This window comes from Palaemon carinicauda, chromosome 3 (assembly GCF_036898095.1).
Source record: "Palaemon carinicauda isolate YSFRI2023 chromosome 3, ASM3689809v2, whole genome shotgun sequence".
Classification (NCBI taxonomy): Eukaryota; Metazoa; Arthropoda; class Malacostraca; order Decapoda; family Palaemonidae; genus Palaemon; species Palaemon carinicauda.
The window spans coordinates 45,536,504-45,558,598 of record NC_090727.1 but is presented as its reverse complement, the minus strand read 5'-3'; the positions used below and the strand labels follow the sequence as shown (position 1 = coordinate 45,558,598).

The 22,095-nt window shown below is 35.4% G+C and overlaps 1 protein-coding gene across 4 annotated transcripts in view; it reads left to right on the top strand.

The window, feature by feature from the left end:
• Positions 1–22,095, top strand: part of LOC137637260 (nephrin-like) — a 122,702-nt gene that overhangs the window by 76,706 nt on the left and 23,901 nt on the right. For 2 of the 4 annotated variants that reach the window (XM_068369519.1, XM_068369530.1), the window contains exons 3-4: positions 9,998–10,135; positions 17,348–17,527. The exons of the other annotated variants lie outside the window; for them this stretch is intronic. In XM_068369519.1, coding sequence (XP_068225620.1) covers positions 9,998–10,135; positions 17,348–17,527 — 318 coding nt within the window. The remainder of the gene's footprint in view (positions 1–9,997; positions 10,136–17,347; positions 17,528–22,095) is intronic. 4 annotated transcript variants of the gene reach the window in all.

Here is a 22,095-nt window from a genome sequence, read left to right as displayed (position 1 = left end):
CCTAATTCATTACTTCTTATCCCCCCCTAAAAAAGATAAAGAAGAACGTTTATATTCATTAAGGGTGTGAAATCTAAAGACTCGCAGAAAATAAGATTGAAACACATCTTTTGTTAATATGTTCGTTCTTCTATGGATCTAGTTGTGTAGGGACGAAAGGAGGAGAGGGAGAGGGAGGGGGAGAGGGAGAGGGAGAGGAAGGGAGAGGGTGAAGAAGGGGGTTCCACCTTGAAGCCTCTTCCCTCGTCTTCTTAAAATGTATCTTAAGTGGGTGATCGTGACTTGAGTATCGATGTCATAAATAAGATCTAATGATTTGAGTGGGTCGTTGTTGGCTCTCAAAGAGCTGACGTTTATTGACATCCTCTCTCTCTCTCTCTCTCTCTCTCTCTCTCTCTCTCAACACCTGCACACCTGTATATATATATATATATATATATCTGTGTGTATATATATATGTATATGTATGTATATATATTTTAATATTTTATATATGCTTATATATAAATATTTTATATATATATATATATATATATATATATGCAGAAGAACCACAGGGAAAATGAAAATACGAAATATACGCTTAAGTCCTGACTTGTTTCGTGATACTTCTTCAGAGGACTGATTTATTGAGAGTCTTCTTCTTCTTCTTGGTGTATTAAAGCCAACACTTCTTGTTGGCACGGGCCTTTTTATTGTTAGGCCCGTAGGTATTCAAACACAAAAATTAGGTACAACATTAAAAGATTGCCCAGCCTTACTGCTGGACACGGGCTTTTGTGTAGCAGCCCGTAGTATTTATTGCCCTAAGTAGGCAATAGTGTCACAGCAGTACCAGTCTCTCATGTCTGGATTGCAGCCGCTCAGCTCCTTGAGCGTAGCTGCAGGTGCGACCGCTCAGCCCCTTGAGCATAGTCGCCAGGTTGGCAAAGATAGGTCTTGCAACTGCTCAGCCCCTTGAGCGTGGTTGCCAGTGTGGTCGCTCAGCACCAAGAGCATGACCTTGCGGACCAAAAATCAGGACCATTTGGAGCCGAAATGAAAGGTTTTAGTAGTAGGTAAAAGTGTTGATAGCAGTAAGTCCCAGTAAGTAGGAGAGACTGGGAGAGGAGGGAAGAATTCGAGTAGTAGGAAAAAGTGGCAGTTTTAAGCATAGATGCCTATCTCTGCACCGGGGAGGGTGAAACTAAGGGGACTGAGGAGGGAATGAATTACAGAGGAGGGAGTCTTAGCAAGGGAGCAGACTTTGACTAGTAGTTGCAGTACTAGGGGGATCAAGGTATCCACTGGCAGGGCCTCTGCCAGGGATAAGATGGCAGATATTGCTGGGGGGTTGGGGAGGAGATTTCACAGCGCTGGAGGTTGGCTCTTCAGCTGGGCTAACAACAACACTGGGTTCTTGGTCCGTGGCTGCAGTAGGGGCTCCTGGAGGAGGAGTCTCGGATTGTCGTCTGGGAGGCCTGGTTCGCTGAATCCGCTGGGGCTTCGGTGCCTGCCTTGGTGCAGCCTCAGGTTTGTTAGGTGTCTGCCTTGGTGCAGCCTCAGGTTTGGTCGGTGGGGCTGCCAGTGGGGTTGGTAGCCTCTTCAAGAATTCAGGACAATTCTTGTTCCATGCATGGTGAGGTCCCGCACAATTGGGACATTTTGCCTGGGTTTTTGTCCCATTCCGATGTGCGTCAATGCAGTCCTGTGTGGGATGGCGGGTGGCTGCAGACTCCGCACATTGTAGGGTTCCTGCACTCTTCTTTATGGTGCCCATAGCGCTGGCAGTTGTAACAGCGCAGTGGTTCTCGCTTTGGACTTCTGATGGGAAACTTTCCCCAGAGGCCCAAATCCAGTGCTTTAGGGAACTTGCCCAATAAAGGTGACTGTTACTTCCTTGGTGGGAAGTTTGCGGTGGTCCAGCTTCCTCTCGGCTTTTGCAACATTGCTGCAGTCGGTGACGAATGACAGTGGCATGTTGACAGGAAACCGATAGATCACTGCCTGTCTGAGTCTCTTCTCGGGGTCCAGGAGGGTCAGGGAGGTTTCCTGTTGGAGGATGTTGACGCTGGCAAGGTCCTTCGGGGATATAATTAAATCCCCTTTTAGGTTGGCCCTGGCTGTGATCTTGATGCCAGGGTTGGCGGGTGGCAATAGCAGCAACTGCTGCATATGACGGTGAGCCTTCTACAGCTGCCATCTTGAATTTGACAAGCTGTTTGGGTTGGCTGACAGGTGGTTGTGGTCCCTCAGCAGCGGCCAAGTTTAGGTCCAAGCTTGGGTCATTTTCAGTGATTGCCTGAGCCTCCATTAGGAGCTGTGAGAGGCATGGAGTGCAGTTGCAATCCTTAGGGTGCAGTTCTGCTAGTTGCGGTGGTTGGTTGTCAGTCAGGTCTAGAGCCATGGTTGAAACGTTGGTCTCAGGTTCCGGAGTTGCGGTGAGTGGAGCGTCCTCTGCTTCCATCTTTTCAGGTGTCTTCTGGACAGCTGGTGCTGGAGATGGAGTGGGTGGCTCCGGGATAGGTGAGTCTTCGGAGTCCATAGCTGGTTTGGCATGAGTGGGGGAGCTGTGGCCTACAGTGTTGCTCCAGATAGCATACACACATGACTGGCAGTCACAGTCCCGTTCAAAGGGGAGAGAGTTACTGCAACTGGGTGCAGAGACTGTCTCTTTATACCGTGCTTGCACCCGGTATTTCCTCTGAAAAATGTCTGGATAAGGAGGCTGTGGAGGGTAGGATGGTATATCCATATATCCTGGCCTGTGCTTCCTTTGTAGGAAGTGGTAGATGCTCTCAAGTACCAGGGTATAGCACTGAAAACAACTGCATGTTTTCCTGTGGGAGAGCACCGTTGGGTCCCTAATTTTGAACCCTATGTGGTCTGCTAGCTGTTGCCTGTAGTTCTGGTACCTCTGGCAGCGATTGCACTTGCACTGCTGAGCCCCATTCTTGCAGGGATTGATCCAAGTGGGGTACAAACTCCTTCTGTAGGTGCGGAGACTGTCATGACCATCATCAGCCATACTGGATGGAATTGAGCTAGTCACTGAGGTCAACAACAGTTATTTAATTAGCAAAAAAGCCAAAGTAAATAACTGGATTCTTTCTTATATGCGGCCTCTTCAACCAAAGTTGAGAGGTCCTAGTGACGGTGTGGATAAAAGTCCACCCATCCAGGTGTTGACAAGTCCGGTGCTGCTGAAATTCAGAAGGCTGGAGAGCTCTTGTCGGCGCGAGAGCTGGGCCGAGACTGTGATTATTGAGAGAGGTTTCTTTACATTTTATAGGGAAAGCAAACGTACGAACATACATATAGAGATTAAGAGAACAATGACACTCCCTTACCAGCTACCTGGGTCAAGTGGGCGGAGTCCCCAAGCTCATTAGACACCTGCCAAAGAGGGTCATCTGGTGGCGGGTAAATTCTTGTTTTTTTTTTTTACTTTCAGTATAGTTTATTTATATGAAAACACGGTAGCCTTATCTATATAAATACATAAGCAAAACATACACATACATACATATATATATACATACATATACACATACATATACATATATACACATATACATATATATACATACATATATATATATACATACATACATATACCCATATACATATGTATATATACATATATATACATACAACATCAATATCATAAGCATATAATCATGTATATATCAATACCTATATCTAACATAACACTATATAGTGCCAATATACTTATGCGTACTACATAAAATAATTGTACCTATTAATGAATGGTAGCTTAGGTCTAAATATTAATTTTACAGCGATGTTAATTATTCACAATACATTCAATTCTACATTAAGTGGTTAATGTTTTTTTATATAGCTTACAAATCTCTTTACATATAAAGGCGTCGAGTTTATACATTCCATGATCAATATTCAAGTTGTTTTCAAAGGTTTCCTTTATGAAACTGGACTCTATGATGTTTCTTTCCACTAAGTTATTTGAATGAACCAATTTCTTTGCACCTGACCAATTAATGGTGTGATTTTTATCTCTAACGTGAGCAAAGAGTGCATTATTATCTTGAGCATACCTGACACTTTTCTTATGTTGTTCAATTCTCTTTTCTAGGGCTTTACCAGTTTGACCACTATAGTATTTTTCACAAGCATTGCATGGAATACGATATACACATCCCTGAAGTTTTGAGGGTCACATATTGTCTTGAGAATTCTCGAGAATTCCATATTTAGTTTTACCTGCTTACTATGCTGAGAGAAGAACACTGGGATGTTTGCCATAGTAATTGTCTTAGTGATAAATTGGCACATCTGTTTAAAATTCATAGACTGTATCTGAAAGTGCGTTCTGCCAATTCAAGTTTGCTTACATACCGAAAAGTCTATGCTTATTTTCAATTGTTTTAGAACAACATTCGTATAAGGTCTTTCTCAACTCAAAAGTATAAGGTTTTAAAGGCCACTCATGAATAGCAGAGGCAAGGGAAAGTGACTTTGCCCTATTGAGCAAATTGTTTGAGTATAATGATAGCGTGTATTGAGTGTAGAGGGGCAGCTATGCATACGTTAACTGATACAGGGCAGTGCCCTAGAGACTGACCACATATACCATATGATCATACCATAAGCTCATACAAGCTGGGACTAGGGGGGCCAGGCAATGGCTGCTGATAACTCTGCATATATCTCTATAGTCTCCCCCTAAACCCCCATCCTTAGCTCATAAGGATGGTGAGGGTTGCAGCGACCAAAGGAGATAACGAATTTGAGCGGGACTCGAACCCCAGTCTATCGGTCACCAGTCAGGGACGCTACCACATTGGTCTACCACAGAATTACTGTCAGGGAAAATGAATGTATTCTGGCATTCTGTGAGTTCATCTTTCAGAGCTTTATGTAGATTTCTTTAACTTCTCGTTTATTTATAATAGGTATGTTTATTCTACTTAATTAATATTATTTATACGATTATATTATAGTGATTGGTATCTCCTTAATCAAGCTATCTCTATTCCACATGCAGATATTAAAACTATTTCTATTAAATTCACCTGCCCACAAACATTGATAATGCAAAAATTAAACCTTTAAGTCTATCAACAAATTTACTTACAATTTATCAAAAGCTTCATCGAAAAGCTTGATATCATTCAACCAATTAAAACCAATAAAAAGTTCAAAGTCATAACATGGATAATAATTTTGACTCATTTATAGTAAGGTCATAAATAAATAATGTGAACCCTAAAAAATATGCAAATTGTATAAAAAAAAGGTGAATTATATTAGTGTTCATCATAGGGTTTTCTTGCTTGAGGGTACACTCAGGCACCATATTCTATCTGTTTTCTTATTTTCTCTCCTCACTGGGCTATTTTTTCCTGTTGGAGCCCTTAAGATTATAGTATGTAGTTTTTCCTACTATAGTTTTAACTTAGTTAATAATAATAATAATAATAATAATAATAATAATAATAATAATAATAATAATAATAATAATATAAGAAGAAGAAGAAGAAGAAGAAGAAGAAAAAGAAGAGGAATAATAATAATAATAATAATAATAATAATAATAATAATATAATAATAATAATAATAATAATAATAATAATAATAATAATAATAAAAGTACCGACTTATTTCTGAACTACCATAGATTGGGTCATCAAAATCGTTCTTATGTCACTTAAAGAAGATGTATTTGAACAATATGTAGGAAGACATCAAAAGAAGGAACTTTCAGTGAAGTCTTGTACAGAATTATGGAATAAGATTTATAGTTAAATTTTAAATTAGGTTTGATTCTGTTTCTTACGGAGTATTCAATCATAGGAAAAGGCTGACATAGGCCTTTTTATAGTTTATAATATATGACATATCTGTTTTGACGTTGTCAATGTTTGTAGAACGCTTTATTGTTAATTTGTTCTCATCATTTATTCATATCCTTATTTCCTTTCCTTGCGTGGCTATTTTTCCCTCTTGGAGCCCTTGGGCTTAGAGCATCTTGCTTTTCCAACTAGGGATGTAGCTTGGCTAATAATAATAATAATAATAATAATAATAATAATAATAATAATAATAATAATACAATTGCCAATAGCTTTTTGACTCCATGGCTTTTAGCAACTGGTAAACAAATAAAGATCAATCATTGTTTTGCGTTTAGTCAGCAAATGTTAATGGGTCATGTTAACATTTAAATATTTGCTAGAAAATAAGGATCAAGTTAGAATATGAGGCTATGTCTCCTAGTATTTAATTTCCTTTTTCATTTCAAATGAAATATGATATAGCTATGATAACAGAACATTATCTTGTTAGAAATGTATATTATAACGAAACATATAAACTGCAATGATTTATTAAAAAAGTGTATATATATATATATATATATATATATAGGTATATATATGAAACCATTTTTATAAAGATGTGAAAACTTGCAGTTATAAATAAAAGAAAAATCTTATTTTTATTAAAACAGTTTCTGGTATTTACCTTTCTTTTATTTTCTCACTCTGACACACACAGTTATGTATATATATATATATATATATATGCATATATATATGTATATATATACATATATACAGTATATAGCTCACTGCATATATATATATATATACACATATATATAGATATATATACACACACACACACACACACACATATATATATATATATATATACATATATACAGTATATAGCTTACTGCATATATATATATATCTATATATATATATATATATATATGTATATATATATACACACATATATATACATATAATATATATATATATATATATACACATATATCATTTATACACTATAAAGCATACTGCATATATATATATATATATATGTATATATATATATATATATATACACATATACATATATATATATATATATATATACTGTATATATGCATATATATAGGTAGTAGGTTGGCCTGGGCACCAGCCGCCCGTTGAGATACTACCGCTAGAGAGTTTATGGGGTCCTTTGACTGGCCAGACAGTACTACATAGGACCCTTCTCTCTGGTTACGGTTCTTTCTCTTTGCCTACAAAGACACCGAATAGTCTGGCCTATCCTTTACAGATTCTCCTTTGTCCTCATACACCTGACAACACTGAGATTACTAGACAATTCTTCTTCACCCAAGGGGTTAACTACTGCACTGTAATTGTTCAGTGGCTACTTTCCTCTTGGTAAGGGTAGAAGAGACTCTTTAGCTATGGTAAGCAACTCTTCTAGGAGAAGGACACTCCAAAATCAAACCATTGTTCTCTATTCTTGGGTAGTGCCATAGCCTCTGTACCATGGTCTTACACTGCGTTGGGTTAGAGTTCTCTTGCTTGAGGGTACACTCGGGCACACTTTTCTATCTAGTTTCTCTTCCTCTTGTTCTGTTAAAGTTTTTATAGTTTAAATAGGAAATATTTATTTTGTTAGTGTTACTATTCCTAAAATATTTTATTTTTCCTTATTTCCTTTCCTCACTGGGCTATTTTCCCTGTTGGGGCCCCTGGGCTTGTAGCATCCTGCTTTTCCAACTAGGGTTGTAGCTTAGCATTTAATAATAATAATAATAATATAAATACACAGTAAGCTATATACTTTATGTATTTATTTTAACCCTGTCCTTCTTTCGCAAAAGAGCATCACGTTTCCCTCTGTTTGCTTGCGTATATCTGTGTGTATGTTACCAAAATTTCCCTAAAACTGCAGCTCTATATATAGTTAGAGTAAGAAAACACGCAAGGGTTGTATCAGGATTGAAACTGACGAACGACTAAGAAGAATAAGAAGAACTTTATTCACATTTTTCTTCTGTCGTTCCCTTTCATCTATTTTGACTTAGCGGGAGTAATACAAAAGACTCATTACTGAGGAGAAAAGAGAGAAAACGAACGTTTTCTTAAGATGGGAAGAGTCAAATAAGTGACCACCGAGTCGGAGCCCTTTTGAGGTATTCCCGAAGTCGCCTTTGGCGATAGTGTTGAAGAGTGTTGGATGCAGTGGGAGTAGAGATTTTTGCAAACACTCAAGGAATATGAAGTAAAAACAGCTGTAGTAGCGTTTGAAAAGAAACATGTTGACTTTAAAACAACTATAGTGCCATATGAAAAGAAATATGTTTATTTGGTAGTAACTGCAGTACCGTAGGAGGAGAAATATATTGCCTTAAGAATAAGTGTGATACCGTACGAAAATAATTATATTTTCTTATAGATAACTGTTCAACTATACGAAAAGGAATATATTTATTTTAAAATAACTTTAGTTCCTTGTGAGAAAAATATATTTTCCTAAAGATAACTGATGTAGCGTTCGAAAGAAAACAATTATTTGAAAATAACTGTAATAGTGCACGAAAAGAAATATATTCCCTTAAAAATAACTGTAGTACCATACAAAAAAAGAAATATATTTCCATAGATATAACTAGTACAATAGGAAAAGAAATATATTTTTTTTCTCTAGCAGGACTTTATTGGTTGCTAGTTTCTTGTAAGTTACAATCACGTTGGATTTATCCATCTTATAAAAATTCATTTCCAAGTACTTTTGCATAATGCTGATAATATATACTATGAGCTCATTAATAATACCGTAGCTATCAACATCAGAAGCCTTTGAATCCTCATCATCCTCATCATATCCTCCTACGCCTATTAACGCAAAGGGCCTCGGTTAGATTTCGCCAGTCATCTCTATCATGAGCTTATTTCAATACTTCTCCACTCATCATCTCCCACTTTACGCTTCATAGTTCTCAGCCATATAGGCCCAAGTCTTCCAACTTTTCTAATGACTTGTGGAGCCAAATTGAAAGTTTGGTGAACTAATCTCCATCTACCCCTCATCATGATCTCCTCCACATATGGCACTCGAGTAATCTCTCTCTTATGGTTTCGTTTCTGATCCCAATATTTTCCCGAGGGCTTTGAATAGTAGAACGATTATTTCATTTGTGGGGCAAGGCTATTTATTTACCAATATAATTTATATATATATATATATATATATATATATATATATTAATTTCTTTACCTATCTCTTTATGTATCTCGGTATTTATTTACTTATTTCACTTCTAAATAAGAACACATAGATGAGACTCAACCATTGATAGAAGAGTGGAGAAGAAGAAAAAGAAATGAATGAAACCCTAATTGGATCTCCAGATTCTTTTACAAGTGACGAAGAAAAAATATATTACTCATCATATTTCTTTTATTTAGTAGAAAATTATCTTTTCTAAAATCAAAAGTTATACGCCCACCCCCTATCTCTCTCTCTCTCTCTCTCTCTCTCTCTCTCTCTCTCTATCTCTCTCTCTCTCTCTCTCTCTCTCTCACTAGATCAATTTTCCATATAATCAGCAGAATTTTGTCTTCATAAAACCCAAAAATTAACCCCCCCCCTCTCTCTCTCTTAATTAAAATATCCCTATAATTAGCGGGATTTTGTATTTTCAAAACCAAAAGTTTTACACACCCTTCCTCTCTCTCTCTCTCTCCTCTCTCTCTCTCTCTCTCTCTTAATCAAAATATCCCTATAATTAGCGGGATTTTGTATTTTCAAAACCAAAAGTTGTACACAGCCCTCCTCTCTCTCTCTCTCTCTCTCTCTCTCTCTCTCTCTCTCTCTCTCTCTCTCTAAATAGATACAATTTCTATTTAACCAATGGCATTTTGCCTTTACAAAAACCAAAAGTTATACTTTTTTTTCTCTCTCTCTCTCTCTCTCTCTCTCTCTCTCTCTCATTAAGATACCTTTATAATAAGAAGGATTTTTTTTTGTCAAAACCAAAACTTTTACACACTCTCTCTCTCTCTCTCTCTCTCTCTCTCTCTCTCTCTCTCTCTCCTTTAACACCAACATTAAAATTTTAATCATACCTACAATGTAATGAATACCTTAAATCTAACATCACTCCCTAACCAACATTGTCGATGAACATCATAGAATCTGACGGCTTTCCTCGAATCCATTTCAGGCAGGAGCGAACCAGTGCAGAGATTCACAGTGTCTCCAGAGAGCGTTGAGGTCAACGAAGGTGACGATGTCTTCCTGAGTTGTGTCGTGCAAAACCAGCAAGGGAAGGCCCAGTGGACCAAGGATGGATTTGCATTAGGTAAGTAGATTTGTCGGGTCATAGGTGCTGGAGAGAGAGAGAGGGGGGGGGGGGGGATTTTTGCTATGTTCGTTATTTCATTTTCGTAGTGAATATGCTCAAAGTCGTATATATATATATATATATATATGTATATATATGGATATATATATATATATATATATACATATATATATATATATATATGTGTGTGTGTGTGTGTGTGTGTATGTGTTCGTTACGCAGAATGGAGATAAGGTAATTCCTTTTGTTTCCCTTTTTTACAGAAAAATAAATAAAAATACGGATCTAAAAACAAACAATCAAATGCTACCATTTAACCTTCCTCTAATTTACCCATAAAATTTAGGACTACATAGAAATATATATTAGCCAATGTACATAGACCATTCACATCAATATCTAGCGAACGATATCCGAGTTAGCATTGCCGTACCCTTCACAAAGAACAGAGCATAGACAACCAGTGAATATATACTGTATATATATATATATATATATATATATATATACAAATAATTCTCTCACGTTTGCATGCCTATTAAAAAGAAAGGAGAACTGAACTAGTTCAGAGTATATGGACCATTGCTCGGGTGAGGCATATTGCCAGGCTTTGAAAGGCTTTGTTAGAGTTTCTAGAATGAGCTGGAAACAAAAGTTGAGCTTCAATCTCTTCAAATTGTCACGGACTTTTGATGGATTTCGTGAACAGGCAATACAGGATATGCATGATATATTTTTGTTTTTGTTTTTTTTATGTATATATGCAAGGAAGCTCATCGTGATGCATTCGAGTTATTTGAGTCATTCGATTCGAATGCGTGCTGTATAGTTCCTGCCATTCTCATGCATGTATTTACTACACCTGGCATGTATGCATATACAGGCATCAGCCTCACCGGGCCAGTGATTGTTCAAAATTGTTTGCAAAAATTTGTAAGAGAAATTGATAAATTATTTTAGCTTTGTGACAATATTCGTAATTATACGTTTAGTCTTTGTTAATATATTTATCGCTGCTAATAAAAAAGGTTTTTAGTATCTTGATCTAGGTATCATAATCTAGCAATAATTTTTCTTTCGAATTGGAAAAAGGTGTATTTTGAGAGAGAGAGAGAGAGAGAGAGAGAGAGAGAGAGAGAGAGAGAGAGAAAAATGTATTCTTTTAATGAATGAATAAAGGAATAGTGAATGTGATTAAATGATAAAGAGGTTATGTAATCATTGTACACACACCTATATCAAAAGTGGCACTGTAGAGAGAGAGAGAGAGAGAGAGAGAGAGAGAGAGAGAGCATCGAGTGAAGTGTACCCGAGGTAATGAAACCAACTGTACAGTACACCAGATGGTTGGACAATTGTTAGGATGATTAACGTGTACTTTCCTCTAATTTGTTCGTTCAATTTTTATGGCAGAAGTTCTATGCTGGCTGCACACTTCAATTTATCACAAAGTTTGATTAAAGGCTGGGAAAAAAAATTCTTGCAGTAACTTTTCTTTTTATTCATTTTAATAGTTAAGGACTTTTTCTTTTCAAGATGATAACCGGATAGTGGTTAAGTTTTGGCACAAGTGTGAACCATATTATGCACACACTCACACACACACACACACACACACACACATATATATATATATATATATATTTACTGTATATGTGTATATATATATGTGTGTATATATATACATATATATATATATATATATATACATATATATATGTATATATATGTGTGTGTATATATATATATATATATATGTGTGTGTATATATATATGTATGTATATATATATATATATATATATTTATATGTACATATATATACATATATATATATATATATATATATGTATTGTGAGCCTGCAACACGTGGTTATTTATGATGAATATATATATATATATATATATGTGTGTGTGTGTGTGTGTATGTGTGTACACCAATAAATAGATAATTAAACTGATACACACTGATATATACACAAATATAGAAATAAAAAAAGACAGATAGATACACGAAATAGAATTCTTTAGCCCATTTTAACTTTTACACAAAAATAAACTCGAATTCCAACTTAGAACACATTTTCAAATTCATGGCTGAAGTAAGTGTATTATGCCCAAAGAATTTTATTTGGTATTTCTCTCCTGTACGCTTTTGCTTTTAGTCTTAAATGTTCCCTGCCAGCTTTTATAACAATTCATATTTTCACGCTCTTCATTTTCCGTATATTGCATAAGGCTTTATTTTTGTTCCTATTACTTTCAGTATTTTTGTGCGATTTGTTTTTTCATATCGTTTAAAAATATTAAATTTATGGTAATTAAAGTTTTCCCGTTGTTAATCAACTTGTTAGTGAAGGCTTTTCTATTTACAATTACCTAACTAATTACATTATCATAATATGACTTCGCACTCGCGAAGAGAGATTAATTCACCAAACATTCCGCTGGGCTCCACAAGTCACTAGAAGAGTTGGAAGACCCTGGCCTGCATGGCTGAGGACTATGAAGCGTGAAGTAGGAGATGATGAATGGAGAAATATTGAATTAAAAGCTCAAGAAAGAGACGACAGGCAAAATCTAACCGAGGCCCTTTGCGTCAATAGGCGTAAGAGGAGATGATGATGATGATGATGATGAATATGACTTTAAAAGCATTAATTTATGTAGTTGAATTGAAATACCTTATAAGGCGAGCATCTAATTGAAGGGTTGAATCTATTATGAATATTAATGTTATGAAACGTGACAGTTTATTCCTCAGATTGGAAATTCACCTTAATTGTTTTAACATTTACATCTGCTACGACGAACAAGAAACAGTTTTTGATAAATCTATACCTGAAATTTAAAAACGGACTATTTATAAGATTTGTCTATTTCGGGTTGTGGTGGACGATGTGGTAATGTTCCTGACTGGTGAACGCCAGACTGGAGTTCGAATCTAGTTTCTTTGGTCGCTGCTGCAACCTCAACGTCCTTGTGAGTTAAGGATGGGGGTGTTTGAGGGAGCCTAAAGGTATATCTGCTTAGTCATCAGCATCTGTTGTCTGGCCCTCCTTGTCCTAGCTTGGGTGGAGAGGGATTTTGGTGCTAATCATATGTATACATGGTCAGTATGTAGGGCATTGTCCTGCTCGATAGGGCAATGCCACTGTCCCTTGCCTCTGCCATTCATGGGCGGACTTTTAAAGCTTCCAATGAAGTTTAAACGTGAAATACAGATAAAGAGAATGACTTGATAATAGGGTGGATGATCCCGGTTGAAAATGCGATGACCAATTCTTTTCGTAGCACGTGTAAATTGAGAATGACTGAAAGGGTGGGCTACAGTGAGGTGTATGTAGAAGTGGTATGAAAAATCGTAGCTACGGTGAAAACGTGAATTAAAGATTCTTGAAAAGAGGATAACTGATTTTGAAATTCCTTATACTGTTAAAAAACCGTGATTTTAATCGAAAGCTCTCCTTAAAGAAAATACATTCTCAGCCGTATTTCAGTAAAATCCAGGCGACCGTAATTTCTACCCTACTTGGTTTTTATTTCTTCGAAATATCTGGATTCTCTCTACCTCGGGATCAGGGACCCAAGGGGAAATCGACTCAAAGTAAGTAGCTTTTGGTCGGCCGGGGAATTGAACCTGAGCCCAAGAAACTGAGGTTCTATTGACTTACTAACTCAGCCAAATTTAGTGCAACATTATCATATATATATATATATATATGTGTGTGTGTGTGTGTGTGTATATATATATGCATATATATAAACGTATGTATATATATATATATATATATATGTATATATATATATATATATGTATATATATATATATATATATATATTTATATGCATGTATATGTCTGTGCGTGTGGGCGTGTATATTAAAAACGAACATGAATTTTGCATAGAATTTAGATGTTCTTGACAGTTGCAATAAAAGTCAGATATAACGAAGCCAATATTCATTTGAAGTATCGATTTCGTAAACAATCATCATTTGTTGATAAATATTATCATATATAAAGTCATAACTTTTCATTGTTAAATATTTCCCCTTCGTAACTATCGAGTGATTCCTCGAAGATATAATCTATTAACTCCTTTGACGACTTTCTCAATAAGTTGTTTGTCAATATTTTCCTCAATGTTTACTACTGCATCGTTTCCTTATTTGCGATATTCTTCTGTTTTATGATAAACAGTAAATAAAAGGTTCTTTTCTTGAATGTATAGTAAAAAAGGCGTTATATTCGTGGAAGAGCCACAAGGTATTATGATCTCTGAACAATGTAACCTTATCAAATATGGATGATGTGATAGTACAGCTGTGCCCACAAAAACTCCATGCCAAATATGCATAAAAAAATGAAAAAATCTCTTATTATTATTAATTATTATTACTATCCAAGCTACAACCCTAGTTGGAAAAGCAAGATGCTATAAGCCCAGGGGCTCCAACAGGGAAAAATAGCCCAGTGAGGAAAGGAAATAAGGAAATAAATAAATGAAGAGAACAAATTAACAATAAATCATTCTAAAAACAGTAACAACGTCAAAACAGACATGTCATATATAAACTATTAACAGCATCAAAAACAAATATGTCATAAATAAACTATAAAAAGACTCATGTCCGACTGGTCAACAAAAAAGCATTTGCTCCAACTTTGAACTTTTGAAGTTCTACTGATTCAACCACCCGATTAGGAAGATCATTCCACAACTTGGTAACAGCTGGAATAAAACTTCTAGAGTACTGCGTAGTATTGAGCCTCGTGATGGAGAAGGCCTGGCTATTAAATTAACTGCCTGCCTAGTATTACGAACAGGATAAAATTGTCCAGGGAGATCTGAATGTAAAGGATGGTCAGAGTTATGAAAAATCTTATGCAACATGCATAATGAACTAATTGAACGACGGTGCCAGAGATTAATATCTAGATCAGGAATAAGAAATTTAATAGACCGTAAGTTTCTGTCCAACAAATTAAGATGAGAATCAGCAGCTGAAGACCAAACAGGAGAACAATACTCAAAACAAGGTAGAATGAAAGAATTAAAATACTTCTTCAGAATAGATTGATCACCGAAAATCTTGAAAGACTTCTCAATAAGCCTATTTTTGTGCAATGGAAGAAGACACAGACCTTATATGTTTCTCAAAAGTAAATTTACTGTCGAGAATCACACCTAAAATTTTGAAAGAGTCATACATATTTAAAGAAACATTATCAATACTGAGATCTGGATGTTGAGGAGCCACCGTCCTTGACCTACTTACAATCATACTTTGAGTTTTGTTAGATTCAACGTTCATTCACCATAATTTGCACCATGCACTAATTCTAGCTAAATCTCTATTAAGGGATTCACCAACCCTAGATCTACATTGACCAGGACTAATGCATAATATATATATATATATATATATGGATGTATATATATATATATATATATACATACATGGATATATATATACACATAAATATACACACACATACACACACACATATATATATATATATATGGATATTTATATATATTATATATATATACATACATAAATACATATATATATATATATATTTATATATGTGTATATATATATATATATATAAATACATATATATATATATATATATCCATATATATATATCCATTATATATAATATATATATATCCATATATATGTATGTATATATATATATATATATAAAAATAATTGTATATATATATATATATATATATGTATATTGAAATGACACTGCATATCACCACAGATATTAACCCATTCTACAATGGAAATCAAAACCTAATCCTCTTGGTATTGAACTCAATGCAACATTACTATATTTTTTGAAAGCTAGAAAAAATGATGTCTGGGAAATAAAAGAATGAAGAGAAACATAACCAAATTTAGGAAAAAATAAAAGCAAATGTCAGGATTTAGAAAGGTAAAAGTTTAGTTCTTTATAGTTAACATTTGGCTAATGTTTCGAGTGAGTAACTTAAAGGATTACCTCAGAAGAGTTAGGTACCGTAGTGATGACATAGAAATGTACAATGGCATAATTAAACAAAGCTTTAAACTAAATTGTTCTTTGGTATTGTACTTATATTTCAGCGAATTAATTGTTCCATTAATCATGGGAAAATTGTATTTAATTTACTATGATTAATATACTAAACATATTTTCGAATATATGACTTTATTCACATCTGTTACTTGTTTTTGTATTTCTAGAATATTATCAACACGAGCTCTCTCAGAATTTTCTTTATTTCGAAATTTTAATGATGATTTAGCAAATGTTTTTTATTTCGGTTGCTTTGAACTTCTATAACTTTAGTAAATGTCTGTATAATTACACACACACACACACACACACACACACACACACATATATATATATATATATATATGTGTGTGTGTGTGTGTGTGTGTGTGTACTTCCATCTATAATCTTAGTAGAATTGAAAGTATATAGTAAGTCTTGTAGGAATGACTTGTCCCATATATTTTATAAAACAAAGACGAAAAAGTTGTTAATTGCACTAAAAGTCACGGCTTATTAGCTTAACACGAGAGAGAGAGAGAGAGAGAGAGAGAGAGAGAGAGAGAGCATTTTTTCATATTAGATAGACAGATGGGAACTTTTTGTTTTGCTTAATCTCTTCATATATATATATATATATATATAATATATATATATATATATATATACATATATATAAATATATAAATATACTGTATATATGGGTATATACATATATGTGTGAATGTGCATATGTATATACACATATATAGTGTAGATAAATGTATGTACGTGTGCGTTTGTGTATATATATATATATATATATGCACACATGTATATATAGACATATATGTGTGTATGTGTATACACAGATATATAGTGTATATACATGTTTATACGTGTGCGTTTGTATATATATATATATATATATATATGTGTGTGTGTATATATATATATATATGTATTTATATATACATATATATATATAAATAATATGCATACACATACATATTTATTGATATATATGAGTATATATACACACACACACACACACACACATATATATATATATATATATATGCGTGTGTGTATATACAGTACACATACACTATATCTATCTTAGTGAATCTATTCATGTCAGCCATAACTATTTAGGATCTTTTTCATATCCTTCAGGCTTTGAGAGAGATGTCCCGGGCTACCCAAGATATTCGTACTCCGGAGACTCCAGCAAAGGTGAACACCACCTTATCATTCACGGGATCACACTTGAGGATGACGGGGAATACCAGTGCCAAGTTGGTCCTACGGCTAAAACGAGCGCCCTTTGGGCTTCAGCTAACGTTACTGTCTTGGGTGAGTTATTGTAATGCTAAATTTCAATTATGTTCATTTTCTATGGTACTGAGTTAAAGGGCCAGGTGAATATGTGGTAGACCAAGAGAAACGTGACTGATGAAAATGCGGAGGACATTACTGTCTTGGGTACGTTATCGTAATATTATGTTACTACTTATGCTTATTTATTATGGTACTGAGTTAAAGGGGCAGGAAAATACGTGAAAGACCAAGAGAAACGTGGCTGATGATAATGTAGCGGACGTTACTGTCTTGGGTAAGTTTTTGTAATACTAAATTTCTACTCATATTTATTTTTTGGTGATACTGAGTTAAAGCCGCTGGATAGGAGATTAGGTGGTAGATCAAGAGAAACGTGGCTGATGATAATGCGGAGGATGTTACTGTCTTGGTTAAGTTATTATAATGCTGAATTTCTAATTATGTTTATTTATTAGGATACTGAGTTAAAGGGGCAAAAGAATACGTGGTAGATCAAAAGAAACGTGGCTGATGATAATGTGAAGGAAGGTTGGATCTTAGAATTGGGTTGAGCTTAGGGAGATGGTACATGAAAGAGGCACATTGCGTGAACCCATTGAGGCTCTCTCCATCTCCTGGGTGCTAGAGCATTAAGATAAAATAAGATAAGATGAGACATATCATAAATTTTGTAACTGAATTAAAAGAGATTTTCATCTCTGCAAAGGATTGTTAATTTCTAGTCGGTTAAACTTGTATTTGTTTTTCCAAAAATTCATTAAATAAGTTATTATTTTACTAAATTCCCAAGCATAAAAAAAGCTGCTAGTGAATTTGAAGAAATTTTCATCCCTGCAAACGATTATTAATTACAAATTGGAATTAATATTCGTGCTAAGCCCCCTACAATAGGTTAAACTTAATTTTTTTTTCTAAAATCAAAACGAATGTAAGCCATTCAAGTGGTTAACTCGTATCTATTTTTTTTCTTTTTGAATTAGTATTAATGTTAGTCCCCAATTGGTTACACTTTTATGTTTTTCTAAAATTAACATTATTGCTATTCCTTTAGGTAGTTAAACTTGTATTTATTTTCTTTTAAACTAACATTAACTATAGCCTTTGATTGGTCTAACTTGTAATTGTTTTATAATATTATCAATGATACAGGCCACCAAATAGTCATTTTTTCTCACTAAAATTGACATGAAAGGCAGTCTCCCACCCAAACACCAATGGGGTGGACTTGTACATTTTGTTCTAAAATTAACCTGAATGCTAGTCCCTTCTCTCCTTTCCTACGACCCCCCTAAAAAGCCCTTAACCACCCCGCCCCCATGCAACCCCCCCCCCCCCCGAAGCCCTGGTCGAGTTATTGGAATAAGTATATTCCATATAAAAGGATTTTCCGAATTAAATCCAGTAATATGTCGCTAGAGTGGAAAGCTTATATATTAAGAACTAATGGCAGAGATTATTAGATTAACTTTGATGGCAAGGTATGAAAATGTTCTGCACTATAAAATCGTATGTTGGATTTGCTTTAATCCATAAAGATTTTTATCGAATGATAGTTTAGTGTATATTGGGTTAATGGTCGGTGAAATTATGAATTTGAATAATTAAATGGATGAAGTGTTCTACATATTATGGCGCTTAGGTACAATTTCCTAAATGTTATAGGCATTCATGTCTTGGATATAGGATTAGGTAAAATTTCAAACACACACACATACATATATACATAACTATATATATATATATATATGTATATATATATGTATATATATATATATATATATATATTATATGTATATATATACATACATATATATATATATATATATATATACACATATATACATTAGTGCTTTATATGTGTGTTTGTATGTGAATGTGTGAAATTGCCAAAACCCAGACATGAACAAGAGCAGTTGGATAGAAACGGCTGCATTTTTTATTGTGTATAAATATATATATATATATATATATATATATTTACACACATATATATATGTATATATATACACACACATATATTATATATATATATATAATGTATATATATGTATATATATATATATATATATATTAGGATATAAAATCTATAGTACATACATACATACATATACCAAAGGCACTTCCCCCAATTTTGGGGGGTAGCCGACAACAACAAGAAACAAAACAAAAAGGGGACCTCTACACTCTACGTTCCTCCAGCCTAACCAGGGACTCAGCCGAGTTCAGCTGGTACTGCTAGGGTGCCACAGCCCAACCTCCCACATTTCCACCACAGATGAAGCTTCATACTGCTGAGTCCCCTACTGCTGCTACCTCCGCGGTCATCTAAGGCACCGGAGGAAGCAGCAGGGCCTACCGGAACTGCGTCACAATCGCTCGCCATTCATTCCTATTTCTAGCACGCTCTCTTGCCTCTCTCACATCTATCCTCCTATCACCCAGAGCTTTCTTCACACCATCCATCCACCCAAACCTTGGCCTTCCTCTTGTACTTCTCCCATCAACTCTTGCATTCATCACCTTCTTTAGCAGACAGCCATTTTCCATTCTCTCAACATGGCCAAACCACCTCAACACATTCATATCCACTCTAGCCGCTAACTCATTTCTTACACCCGTTCTCACCCTCACCACTTCGTTCCTAACCCTATCTACTCGAGATACACCAGCCATACTCCTCAGACACTTCATCTCAAACACATTCAATTTCTGTCTCTCCATCACTTTCATTCCCCACAACTCCGATCCATACATCACAGTTGGTACAATCACTTTCTCATATAGAACTCTCTTTACATTCATGCCCAATCCTCTATTTTTTACTACTCCCTTAACTGCCCCCAACACTTTGCAACCTTCATTCACTCTCTGACGTACATCTGCTTCCACTCCACCATTTGCTGCAACAACAGACCCCAAGTACTTAAACTGATCCACCTCCTCAAGTAACTCTCCATTCAACATGACATTCAACCTTGCACCACCTTCCCTTCTCGTACATCTCATAACCTTACTCTTACCCACATTAACTCTCAACTTCCTTCTCTCACACACCCTTCCAAATTCTGTCACTAGTCGGTCAAGCTTCTCTTCTGTGTCTGCTACCAGTACAGTATCATCCGCAAACAACAACTGATTTACCTCCCATTCATGATCATTCTCGCCTAACAGTTTTAATCCTCGTCCAAGCACTCTAGCATTCACCTCTCTCACCACTCCATCAACATACAAGTTAAACAACCAGGGCGACATCACACATCCCTGTCTCAGCCCCACTCTCCACCGGAAACCAATCGCTCACCTCCTTTCCTATTCTAACACATGCTTTACTACCTGTGTAGAAACTTTTCACTGCTTGCAACAACCTTCCACCAACTCCATATAACCTCATCACATTCCACATTGCTTCCCTATCAACTCTATCATATGCTTTCTCCAGATCCATAAACGCAACATACACCTCCTTACCTTTTGCTAAATATTTCTCGCATATCTGCCTAACTGTAAAATCTGATTCATACAACCCCTACCTCTTCTAAAACCACCCTGTACTTCCAAGATTGCATTCTCTGTTTTATCCTTAATCCTATTAATCAGTATTCTACCATACACTTTTCCAACTACACTCAACAAACTAATACCTCTTGAATTACAACACTCATGCACATCTCCCTTACCCTTATATAGTGGTACAATACATGCACAGACCCAATCTACTGGTACCATTGACAACACAAAACACACATTAAACAATCTCACCAACCATTCAAGTACAGTCACACCCCCTTCCTTCAACATCTCAGCTTTCACACCATCCATACCCGATGCTTTTCCTACTCTCGTTTCATCTAGTGCTCTCCTCACTTCCTCTATTGTAATCTCTCTCTCATTCTCATCTCCCATCACTGGCACCTCAACACCTGGAACCGCAATTATATCTGCCTCCCTATCATCCTCAACATTCAGCAAACTTTCAAAATATTCCGCCCACCTTTTCCTTGCCTCCTCTCCTTTTAACAACCTTCCATTTCCATCTTTCACTGTCTCTTCAATTCTTTCGCCGGCCTTCCTTACTCTCTTCACTTCTTTCCAAAACTTCTTCTTATTCTCTTCATATGACTGACCCAGTCCCTGACCCCACCTCAGGTCAGCTGCCCTCTTTGCCTCACGTACCTTGCGCTTTACTTCCACCTTTTGCTCTCTATATTTTTCATACTTCTCTATAGTATACCCCATAAAATCAATGATAGAACAAAAGGTACTAACAGAATAGAAGTATTCATACCCACAGGAATAAAGATTTCCTATTATTCATTTCCTCTGTCCTGAATAAACTTTGAGTAAAGAGGAGAACCAATATTGGAGCTTAGAAATGGGTGAATAACTCAACAAGTCAACAAGAAAAACAACGATGGAGACAAAACATGAAGTCAGCCTTTCAACAAGGCACTGAAATATTAAGTGGAATATCCAACGATATTTTCGGAAAAAACTTTTTTGAAAACTTTGGCGTCATGGGCGAAGTTTAGGGTGAAATAATTTTAAGGTCTTCATTGAATCATTTTTAAAAGTATAATAATTAG